General features: G+C 38.9%; 1 protein-coding gene across 7 annotated transcripts in view; it reads right to left on the bottom strand.

The window, feature by feature from the left end:
- Window positions 1-3140: 3140 nt before the first annotated feature.
- gria4a (glutamate receptor, ionotropic, AMPA 4a) overlaps window positions 3141-12789 on the bottom strand; it is a 123527-nt gene continuing 113878 nt past the window's right edge. For 2 of the 7 annotated variants that reach the window (XM_086080988.1, XM_086080989.1), the window contains exons 17-18: window positions 12620-12757; window positions 3141-9014 (exon numbers count right to left, since the gene is read on the bottom strand). In XM_086080988.1, coding sequence (XP_085937114.1) covers window positions 8850-9014; window positions 12620-12757 — 303 coding nt within the window. In that variant the 3' untranslated portion in view covers window positions 3141-8849. Of the gene's footprint in view, window positions 9015-12484; window positions 12758-12789 lie in introns of those variants that run through there. The other 5 variants (XM_086080990.1, XM_086080991.1, XM_086080992.1 and 2 more) reach the window with 4 other exon arrangements.

Genomic DNA, 12789 nt, shown 5'->3' with positions numbered 1-12789 from the left:
AAAAAAGGCTTTTCTTTTATGTGAACATTATTTTGTTTAACACAGAGGGCCCAGCTCTGAGGCCTCCCAAACTTGTCCAAGTTCTTCCTGGTGGTTGGTTAAATCACTGCTGAGAGATAGAGCAATGTACATACAATACTTATTTCTTGTTAAACTTCATAGCTAGATTGAGCAAAGGCCAACATTTTTAACTAACATGCTTTAATTCCCATCGAAAGACCGTGTTCACTGACCCACTTCCTTGTTGTCCGTGTTAACTTTTGCTTCTGTCTTTTCTTTGTTATTTGTTCATTGAAAAGCCACACGTTGCGAGGCTTAATTCACGCCATCAAATATATTTCTAATAAGTTACTTATTGTTTATAACATCAGCGTACTGCGACTGGCTGGTGACTGGTTATGGGTCTACCCCGCCCCTTGCAAAAGACAGCTGGGATAGGCTCCAGCACGCCCGTGACCCTTGTGAGGATAAGAGGTTCAGAGAATGGATGGATCATGGAACATTAGTATTATCACTCAATGATGCAGTGTTTTTGCTGAGGTCATGTAGATTCGCAAAGGTCAAACTAAAATAAATTCAAAATACATTTTTATATCAAGACTACTATTCTACCACCTGAGCAAAGGTGCTGTGAAGTTAACAGTCCAGTATTGTATGCCAAAATGTTTAAATCGTGTGAGAGTTTTTTTCTGGATACTCCAGTTTCCTCTCACATTACAAAAACATGCATGGTAGGTTTATTGAAGACTCTGATGGCGACCACTCCAGAGTGTTCACTTTCACTGCTTTTCGCCCAGTCAGTTGGGTTAGGCTGTTCCCGCAACCCAAGTGAAGAGAAGTGGGATAGAGAATGGATGTGTTTATGGAAATCACATTCAGACTTAGAAAATGCCTATTAATTGCACAGACATTTGGTGAAGACAGCACAAGTAAAACAAAAAAATTGAGATTGTGAAATATTATGGGATGCAATCTCTAAAGGCCAAAATAACCAAGACCATGTTTTTCTTTTTCGGAAAGAAAATTTACTTGGATCCATCCATTTTCTTAACCGCTTATTCCTCACAAGGGTCGTGGGGATGCTGGAGCCTATCCCAGCTGGCTTCGGGCAGTAGACACGGAGTACACCCTGAACTGGTTACCAGCCAATCTAGGAGTTAACTTAGATATTGAAGTATTTTATTCGTCTTGTGCATGTTTATTTTTGCCATTTTATGTTCAAGATATAATAGACATATAAATGATAAAAAAGACAAGCACTCTAAATCTGTTTTTGTCTTCTTCTGAATATTGGATAATCGGAACACATAAACGTGTATTAAGAAACAAAACATGCTGATTTAGTATGCAAAACCTTTCAAAAACAAGCTTTTTGAAAGAGATTTCAACTGGTTAAGTGGAAACAATTTAACATGGAGCTCCAAGGGTTTTAAAGGGCATTTGGTCATCCCATTTAGTAAGATCGATGTGGATGCAATATTTTAAGGGTTCTAGATTTTCACAAGATAGCATTCTGTGAATGTTGTCTTTAAAGCAATCAGCAAAGTCATCAGAATTAAATGGCAATGTTGAGGTCACGAAGCATTGGATTTAAGATTTTATCAGCAAATGATGCCTGGCTGCATGAGGAGAAATGGTGTGTCCACAATAAACTCTATTCAGCTATAGACCAGCAGATGGCACTAGTAATTAAGACCCATCTATTCTGAAGCTTGGATGACTGCAGAAAAAAGAAAAGTAATAAAGTACAGCCATTTTTTCCCTTCCATCTTTATTGAAGACTGGAAGCAAACTTCCACAATACAACAACTTTTGTATTAATTATTTAGCAAATGCTAAATCCTCAAACAGGTGACTAGTTATTTAGTTTGTGACTTAAATGGGTCCTCACATTCATAGGACAACGTTCAAATTCTTTCTATGACTAATCCAGAGTGTACCCCGCCTTTCTTCCAAAGTCAGCTGGTATAGGAAAAAGATCTACGTCCACGCAAACAGTGGTTTTAAAGAGAGAGAGGGGAAAAAATTATCTACATGAGAACATTTGCCGGGGCTTCTCAAATGCATTTTGGCCAATCAGAAGCCTGAAAAATGTCAGCTGACTTGGTTGTGCTTTCTTATACTTGTGCTCCCTAATATTTGGAGAAATTCGCTTGTCATTGTTGGCAGTTTACACCAATGTCAAAAAACACTGTTACTCCTCACACACAGTAAATTCTGTGGAGTAAATTTGACTCTAAACAGAGTCTATTTGGTCCTACTCTATACAGTATTTGTGTGTATGAGAGAATTTGCCTATCCTATGAAAAAAATATATATATTCAAAAAATTTTCACTCAAAAATTCTAAATACATTTTGCAAGGAGAGATTTTAACAAAAATTTGACTAGTTTATTTAAAAACAAACAAAAAAAGTTACAAAACTTTCCGTTTTGGGAGACTGCCACACACACGTTAGCTTAGACCCAAAAGGAGACCAAAAATATGTCATAGGCGTCAACGAAGATTCCATCGGACACGAGCAATATACAAACACACTGCACGGCTCAGAGCGTAAGTAAGTTGAAGATGTGGGTTTGATCCTCAACCCTTGAGTGACTTTTGTTTTTTACTCTCTTCCAAGTGTAACTTTTGCTCTCTGTTTAGAGTGGGACCAAATAGACTCTGTTAGAGTAAAATTTGCTCTACAGAACTTACTGTGCAACACTGCATGCTCCCTCAGCTATATTTATTATTACTTTAGCACCCTTTATCTGTCTAGATAGGGTATTCACAATTAAGACGAGAGTAAAACAAAGCCAAATAAAAGCAAATACAAATACATATTTATGTAATATGTGATTTCCATGTGACAAAGTATGTATATTTAAACTAAAATAGCCAAAGAATGCTGAATACAAAAGAGGAACCATTTAAGTCCGTCTCCGTTTACAATCCAGATGGTACGTAATACGAACATTTATGTCCTTAATGCGGCGGCATGCGAGCAGCTCCTGAGTTGCGGTAGAAGCATCGAGGAGTGAGGATCGAGCTATGAGTGCTGCAATTCACAGGCACTCGATCCACCCCAAGTGTTAGCCTAGAGGTTTTTTTGTAGGGTGATTGTAGTGCAGCAGAGAAATAAACACGCAAAGACACTGTTCAGCTTTAATGTTTACTAGAAAAAAATAAAGGCAAAAACTAAAGAACTGCCATGCTGACATGTTGTCAGCCCGGCAGACACTTTTTTTTTGGGGTTGAAGCATGAAATGAATTAGTTTATTGATCTAGTATCAATATATAGAATATCTATTGTAAAATTATTTTTCTCGCATACATACAGTACAATTCCAGGCTGAAAATCTTCCGTCCCCTTTAATTATGTGTAAACACAAACATTTCTTTTTTTCAGAATCACTTTCATCTGTGCCTGACTGAATTCGGCTCACATGTTTTTGATGCAGGACTGCTACATTGTGACATACAAGTTAACAATGTGAAAGCCAGTTTTTTTTTTTTTAAATGAATTACTAAATGTGTACGGTCGACAGGCATAGAGAGGGAGAAGGAACTTTGCCTTAAAATATCAATTCACTTGTAAGCTCTTATTTTGTGCTAATAGCGTTATTTGTCACTTTTCAAAAGTGTTTTGTGTGGGGAATTGGGGATACAGCAGTTGTGTCAAAGTGACGCAACAAGAGGGCCAGTCAAAGTTGAAATATGGGGCAGAGGAAAGTCATGTGAAGTCATTCAAGACTATCATCAATCATTTTGCCTAAAGATGCTGGATTTTGTTGTAACGTCAACAATTTCAGAAGCTGACGTTTAGGGGGGTCTTTTTGGGTGTATTCTCCTAAATATCATATTTGATAAGGATGGGCATGAGAATCGATAATAATTGATCATTAAGAATTTGGTCTGATCGTGTGGAAATGTTTAATTGGCAATTGAGGCTAAATGGACTGCCCGGAGTGGCTCATTTTCTCGGTGCTCCCATTTCTCGTTGATGCCTCTGTTGAAACTTGGAGCTTTCATTATTCATGAGCCTGTTGTGACCAACCTCTCATTTTAGAGTAAGAACATGAAAACGATGCAGAGCCACAAGGAACAGATCAAATCCTTGTAACCCTTTTTGCTGTGCTCGGGCGCTCAACAACCCTTTATCTCTCTATCTGTATGTTTGCGTGTCCATCTAATGTATGTGTGTCGGTGGCGGTGCCAGATGAGCTTTCGATGTTGGGTGGGTCACACAAAGACTGTGGCATATTAATATTGTCAAGTTATCAAAAAAGCCATATAACAGAGTGTATGACATGGCCTCTGACAATCTGATCCATATTCTCTATAGATCTCTATAGACATATATATATATATATATTTATATTGATTTGTTTTTGTTTATAGCTATATATTTACATATATAATATGTAGATTTATAAAAACGATTTGATTTTACTTACAAGTAGTGGCAATTTTAGTTTGTACTCATTATTGCAATGAAATTATTATCTAACATGTTTAAAAAAGAGCGTGTGAGTTTTGCTACATGTTATTTACAACAGTTTTAAAAAGCAAGCTTTCTGATATGATGCTTTCATAATGCCTTGAACTGCCTTCTTATTACCCGAGATAATTTTTTTTAGACTACGTGTTAATATGGTTCAGATTACGGTAATCAAAGCGTTCACATTATCGATGCCACATTACTGACGAATGATTTGACACCAGGGCGACTACATTGGGACACTCGGTTGTTTGCAAATGTGCAAAGATTAATTTGTATATTTATCGAGCATGACTTTCGTATGACACACTTGAGCACTCTGTAGTCCACTCACAATCGTTTGCGACCAATTTAGCACAGTGTTTATGTTGACTGATTTGCTGTTTTTCTTCTCAGAAGAGTGGAGCCACTGAATTGGACATACATGATTCCACTGGCTGCTGAAGATTGTCGAGTTGTGGTCGTCACACTCTGAATTGCAGCATTGAAAGTTTGTGGATCAAATTTGATAATTGCTTTGGTCATTTGCAAACATGCTTAAGGTCCCACTGTGGAGTCTTGTGAGCTCATTTGACATCTTCCCATGTTTAGTTTTTCTTTCCATCTCTGTACATACAACCAAACCGTCAATATTGTTTTTAGCAAAAAAAAAAGTATTAACCACCTAATTAATATTTCTAGGTCATTAAGCAATTTGTGAAAGACGACTGATTTGTTACATGGCAATATGTACAAACCCCAATTCCAATGAAGTTAGGACATTGTGTAAAACATAAATAAATACCGAATACAATGATTTGCAAACTCTTTTCAACCTATATTCTAATGAATGCACCAAAAAACAATACATTAAATGTTCAAACCGCTGAATATTATTATTATTGTTTTTTTTCTGTACAAATATTCTCATTTTTAATTCGATGCCTTCAACACGCTGGGACGGGCAACAAAAGACTGGGAAAGCTATATTAATTACACGTTTGGAACGTTCCACAGGTAAAGTGCAAACAGGTGTGTGTCATAATTGGGTGTGATACAAGCATCCCCGAAAGGTTCAGTTGTTGACAAGCAAGGTTGGGGCGACCACTTTGTGAACTTCTTGAGTAAGGAGATAGTCCCCAACAGTTTAAGAACAACCTTTCGAAAACACACAATTACAAGGATTTCGGGGATTTCATTATCTACGGTCCATAATGTCATCAAAAGAACTGGAAAAATCTCTGCACGGTAACCAACATTGAATGCCTGTGACCTTTGAGCCCTCCGGCCGTACTGCATTAAAAACTGTCGTTGTTGTGCAAAAGATACACGCGCTCAGGAACACTGGGGAAAAACATTGTCATTTAACACAGTCTGTTGGTACATCTACATATGCAAGATAAAATTATATCCGTGGTCTGACGAGTGCATATATTTAGATTGTTTTTGGAAATCATGGATATCGTATCCTCTGGGCCAAAGAAGAAAAAGGATCACCTGGATTGTTATCAGTGCTAAATTCAAAAGCCAGCATCTGTGATGCTATGGGTGTCCCATCATTTCACCGGTAACTTGCACATCTGTGAGGGCACCATTAATGCTAAAAGATACATGATACAAATTTTTGTGTAACATATGTTGCAACAACGGATGCACCAAAAGGAACATTTTGCCAATTTTTACTATCATTGCATTTATTATAATTAGTTACAATTCTGATATTATTATCAAATATTTATTTAGCACTGGCATTTTAACAAAGCACAATATAAATTGAAATCCGCCCACGCCGCAGACATGTTGGCTAATGGTACGGGGTTAAAATTTTCTGGCGATGTTATTGCACTTTATAGTCAATGTAGTTCGCACGAGCGGGCACGGACGCGTGCAGTGCGGATGACGCGTTTGTATTTGGAGCGGGCCACGGTGCGGTATGGGGAGAGATTTGTCGAAAAAATATTCACACAAATAAGTTTGTGATTTTCAAGTTTTTCAGATCCACAATTTTTTTTTCGATTTTCACGTGTTTTTCAGATCCACAAATGTATCCGTGATTTTCACATGTCTTTTAAAATTTTTCTGTGTGCATTTTCCATGACTTTTGCTTGCGAGTACTCGAAAGTGCGTTTGTGGATCGTTGCGCACGCAAATTATATTTGAGACAAACATCACATGTTTCGAGACATTCACACGCTCACAAGCGCTCAGATATTCACATGTGTCTAAAGCCTGTTCCTCCGCCGTCCACGGGGAGGCAGTGTTACTGTCTTCATTGAACGGGTACGAGCCGTTTCTGTTTCTCGTTTAAAATTGGACATTGAAAAACAGAAATCGAGTCTTTATCTGACCTGTTATTATGTGTTTATTTAGTTTGTTTGCCTTGAGCTTGTTTTGCTTTCACTCGAAAGATACTCTTCTTCGGCTGTTACATTTTCTTCTTCTACGCCAATAAACTGTAGCTTGTGGCGGGGTGGTCACTATTTTTTAACAAGTAGACGGCACGGTATATGCTGCTTTGAAGACCCCCTTTTTCTTTTATCGCCCAGTTCATTAGACCCATTTATTTGTGTGAATATTTTTTAGACAAATCTATCCCCATAGTGCGGCACACTTAAAATTTGCACATTCACATATTGACCAACGTTTAAAAATAAACAAATAAATACATTTCTTATACGCATCAGCCAATCGGCTTCGGGAACGGATTGCAACGTCACACAGCGTCCTGTACAGGTCTGTAGTAACTCGGAGATAGTGGTATGTGTTAACTTGTTTAGAACTGTTGATAGCAATTGTGCTAGCATTAGCTAAAGTATTTAGCACAGCCACGGCCACCGTAATGCCAGCCAAATAGTGGAAGCGCTCGAGGGTTTCTAATCAGAGGCAAAAAGCAAGGTGCTGCAGGCGAAAGAGTGGCTCACCTGCTCTCTTTTTTTCGACCCGCTGAAGTGCTGTACAGTAGTTAACCAAGCGACGCCCCTCTCCTCCGGTGAGCGTAATGAAGCTGTTGCGACCGACCGGTACAAACTCACATGGTGAAATGCCAGCGAGGCTGACCCCGTCCGCCCCCCTCACGGGTTTGATTATGAAGTCAAACAGGCCCGAGGTTGCAGCGGATTTTTGTTTGCGTCACCACAACATCCTATTTCAGCCATATTCTTTCGGCTTTAATTTTATTTCGGTCGAATGCCGAAAATGCCAAATTTTGCCATTTTTGGTTGAATATTTTTGGTGGCCGAAAATTCGGTGCATCACTAGTTGCAATGTCTTTTTCAGGGACGTCCATGTTATTTAAGCAAGACAATGCCAAGCCACCTTCTGCACGTGTTACAACAGCGTGGCTTTGTAATAAAAGAGTGCGAGTACCAGACTGGCCTGCAGTCCAGACCTGTCACCCATTGGAAATGTTTGGCAACAACCGATTTCAACCAGGCTGTTGAGCTACCAAACTTGTACATCAAGCAATAATGGGAAAACAATTCCACCTACAGAGCTTTAACAATTAGTGTGCTTGGTTCTGAAACGCTCACTGAGTGTTGTTAAAAGGAAATGTGATGTAGCACGGTGGTAAACACACCCCTGTTGCATCTTGTTTGGAACGTGTTGCGGGCATGAAAAATGAGGGAATATTTGCAAAAAACAAACAACCAAACACAAAAACAAATTTGACCATTAAATAGTTAGTTTGTTGTGTATTCGTTCGAGTGTGAGTTTGGAAATCAGCGTATTCTGTTATTTATGTTTCACACAGCATCCCGACTTCATTTCAATTGGGGTTTGTATTCTAGAGCCCGCGTAGGCCACGCGTACAGCAACGTGGAGGTGTTGTCTGTACCGTAGTGGCTGTCTGCCCTGCTGCATGGGCCAAGAACTCATCCTGCATGAAAAGTAACAAAGCTTTGTCTTTCATATTTCAATTTCCATGGAAAAGTCTGTATTGTCCAAAAACAAATTCAGGCTTACAGTTTTGTGGTCTTCTACGAGCATACACCTGGCACTTTGCAGGCAAGATGACAGCCGTGATAATATGATCAACATAAATGTTTGTCTTTGTAAGGCGTTGTTGAGGGCTGTTGTTTACTGGCCGAGACTGTCCCATGAAGACAAGATGGGAGGCTTTTCTTCATCATCATGATGGTGGTTACAGCTCAGCGTTTTACTATCAGTTTGTTTGTATGAATCCCCCAAAACTTTTGAAAAAAAAAAAGTTTGCTGCAGCCAACTATTTCCATGATTCCACTTTCTCAAGTAAAACACGTCAGAGGCAGCGGGGAAAGATGTAAAAATGTATGGCATCTGAGGACAAAGTCGTGAATATGGACGCGATCCTTCAATGTGAGTCTGCATGTTGGTGTGTCACTAAGGCACAGCGGATCTTTTTTGGTTTTCAGGGCAGTCCGGAGGAGACCACTGCAAGGCCAGGGTGTCGGAGGGTGGCGTGGCCAGTGTGCACGGCTTTAGGGCAGTCTGGCATTAGAACGCGGCCGTTCTCCCCCACACTTCCTGTGATGGACAGACGGGCCTTGTTTCGCATGGCTTCAGAAAAAGACAGCTAAAGGTGGGGAAGAAGAGGAAAGAGGTTGGTCAAATTACGTGTGGAAAATGCCTTCTGTACATAAACAACTGCACCATAAGTGCACCCATTTCTTTAAACACGCACATGCATGCATTTGATATAATCATGCATGGGTCTTCACAGCTTGGAACCCACACAAGTACAACGTTGGGATGGTGCATTCACATCAAGTTGCCTCGGCTTCACTTGCATTAACCCCATAACGCCAAATGTATCATATTAAATAGAAGACATTCTGAGCACTCTATTTCACGAGTATAATATTTTGTTCCCATTAAAACCCTGCCGTATATGATTTGACACATGCATTGCACGAATAATCCATTAGAGGACAGTATCACTTATCTGATGGCTTTGCCAGCGACCTTGCAAGGTCGCCCCAATTGAGAAAGGTGAGACACCTTAATACTTATTAATAGTTGTTTATGTTCTTTCTGATTTTTGAAAATACTAATATGTTTGATATGTCTGTTTATTATTATTTTTTGACAGTTATAAATGTACGAATTTAAAGCATTGTGACCGGATGTATCAAATATGACACAAATCAAAAGTCATATGTGGAAGTTGATTTTAAAAAAAAAGTTTGTTCAAAAGGACCTATAAATACTATATTTACAAATAATCAGAATTGTCTTATATATTTCATGGTTCAGGCTTTATAAGGTTAATGTGATATTTGTTTTTCTATTTAATAGTTTTAGAGCAGTCCCCCAATCAATTTTAGAATTCCTGGTGTGAATGCACCCTCAAAATGGATCACACAGAAGGGCCATCACTACATTTGATGCTGACATAGTTGATTAAGGCAAAAGGTAAAAACAGGCAAAAAAAAAATCAACAAACAGACGGTTTGTGTTGTAGACATCTGCATTTTGTAGTGACCATGCTGTTTTGGGTGAGGTGAGGGAGGTTTGGTAGTGTGCGGGTTTAAGTGATTCCAAAACTAAGCAGGCTGTATTTTAAAAGATCATTTTTGGTAGGGTGAGGATTTGAGAAAGACAAAGGAAAACAGGAACGTGAAACTTGATTTGAAGGATTCCGATTTATAGAGAGGGAGTAAGTGACTATACTGCTCGGAGTAGGGGGGGACACTTCACATGGACAGGCTACTCCATGATGTTTCTGGACATGCTATGTTGCTAACTGTACACAACCCAAATAAGGTAGCTTACACTGTGCACTTATTAAATCAGCTTTACTTCATTTAATTGGCCTTTTTCAACATCATCAAGTAGCTGTGCTCATGAAGTGTTTGATGATCAGTTTTTCCCCTGCAGCGACGCTAGGCGGTTTTGAAGTTGCCAGGGCTGGATTAAATGAAAGCACCTCTTTGCTTCATCCACAACAGGGATGCACAGCTCCACTATATGAACATCTAACGTCAGTTGTTTTTGCAGATTCGCTTGAATGGGGATCACACGTTACGTTATCTTGTCAAAATGTGTAAACATTCCCGTTACGACTTCGCTGTTTTAATGTACTTTAATATTTTTACATAGTCTGGTGATACCCGTGGAGCGCGTGGAGTCGTTTGAAATGTGAAGAATGTCTCACATGGGTTTCCTTGGTGTGATTTCTATCACATTAGTGCTGAAAGTGAGAAAATAACTGATGAAAGCTGGTGTCTACACTGAAGATAATTAATTTGTAGCTGGAAGCCGTCATAGTTTAATGAGGAAATATGTGTGAAACAGTCGAGATCTGTCTAAAACCTTTAAACATGTTGTGTAAAGAAACTACATTGTCTCGCAGTTGAGACTCTAAGGGTTCCAAAGTTGGCTTTGTGGAGTTTGCATTGTCTCCTGCTGCTTGCATAGAGCATTCCAGAAACATATTATGCTCAGTTAACCCATGGGTTTGCAACCTGTGGCTCTGGAGCCACATGTGGCTCTTTAGTCCCTTTAATGTCATTCCCTATAGAACTCTAAAATAATTTGTAGAAACTATAATTATTATTTTACATATTCATTTTTATTTTTATTATATAAAATATTCATTTAATTATTTTTTAATATAAAAAAATGCCAGAGTCCAAAATGTTAATTGGTCAGAAAAAGAGAGACAGAGGTCTATGATTTTTTTTAAATGACCTAAAAATGTCCAAAAATAACCATAAAATGGCCCAAAAAACAAAACAAAAATGCAGAAAAGAAAATGTTGAAAACATAACTAGAAAATGTCCAAATACAAAAGAAGAAATCCTGAAAATTATTGTAAAATGTATATAAAATTGCCCCAAAAAAGTCAGTAAATTTATTTTAAAAACGGCAGTAAAGAAAATGTTTAAAAAGTAACAATAAAATGTTGAAACACAAAAGAAAAAAATCCTGAAAATTACTGTAAAATGTAAAAATAAAAAAATAAAAAAAGCTGGAAAAGTTGGGAAAAAATGTTGAAAGAGAAACTATAAAATGTCCCAAAATAAAAAAAAATGCCCCAGATTACCATAAAATGCACATAAAATTGCCAAAAATGTCAAATTGGACAGAAAGGCAAAAAAGTTAAAAAAGCTATGACAATTACAAAAACAAATCCAAAAACGGAAGACAAAAGGTAGAAGAAAAATAATCTCTACGTTTTGGATGCTGCAGATTTTTCTGTTCTGGTGGTCTGTGCAGATCTAATTAGCTCTTGGGCTTTTGACTAACACTAACACACTGTTTCCGTCATCACAATCTTCAAATGTTTTGCAGCTCCTGACAGATTTTTGGTTAATTGGCCTAAAATGGCTCTTTTGACAGGAAAGGTTTCCGAACCCTGGGATAACCGAAAATACCAAATTGTCTACAAGTGTCAATGTAAGTGTGATCTTATTTTCTTTTATTTATTGTTTATATGTATTTCGATTTTTTCCCTCCATTATAATCACCATATTTCTTCACTGATTGACGGGAAGAAATATTATGATTGTACTGCCTTCTTGAGGGGTGCTAAGAGCCAGTTTCAACTTTAAATTGGCGCCTTAAACAAAACATGCACTTCCATTGTACCACAATGATCTACAAGACAAGTGATGTTTTAACAAAACGACTGCATGTGTAGATGGAGTTGTGCATCCCTGCTCCATTGTTTTAATTATTGGCTAAGAGTACAATGCAGTTGTCTATTTATGTCATTAGCTATGAGCATCACCATTATTGTCACGTCATCATTTTCATCCTTATTTTGCAGCCAAAGACGGTGGAACCAAATCTAGCGGGATAACAACAAAATAAATGTACTTTAAATTTTTAGGCCAATAATAAACAAATATCCGAAAGAAGGTTTCATTAAAATTATAATAATAATTAAAAAATAATCGTCATTGGTTCCACAATGCTTGACCACGCGTACTCATGACCACATGAAGAACAACACGCTTCCGCATCGACAGGCTCTGGCATGAACATAAACCACAGACTACAGCACCACCATGACGACCACCACCACCATCATGACCCCACCTAGACGGCAGCCTCTAAATCCTACCCCTAGATCTTGACCCCCTCGGAGCCGTACACGTTGTACCCCTCCCTATAAGTGGCTAGATTCTGGGTGCTTGGGGAGGGGCTGGGGCAGTGGGGGGGACTAAGGTCCACCTTCATGCGTTTGGCTTCGGCCCGCGACTTGTAGCAGAACTCGACCAACGCCACAAGCATGGCGAGGCCCAGGCCGCCCACGAGGATGTAGAAGACCCCGGCCACGTTAGACAGGCTCAGGGCCTGAGACGACTTGTCCTGTGGAGAGCGGGGGGGGGGGGGGGGGGGGG

The sequence above is a fragment of the Leptonotus elevatus genome, chromosome 7, assembly GCF_054856555.1.
Source record: "Leptonotus elevatus isolate MCC_2025b chromosome 7, RoL_Lele_1.0, whole genome shotgun sequence".
Taxonomy (NCBI): domain Eukaryota; kingdom Metazoa; phylum Chordata; class Actinopteri; order Syngnathiformes; family Syngnathidae; genus Leptonotus; species Leptonotus elevatus.
The sequence above is the reverse complement of the archived record's forward strand: the minus strand, read 5'-3'. Positions and strand labels throughout refer to the sequence as shown.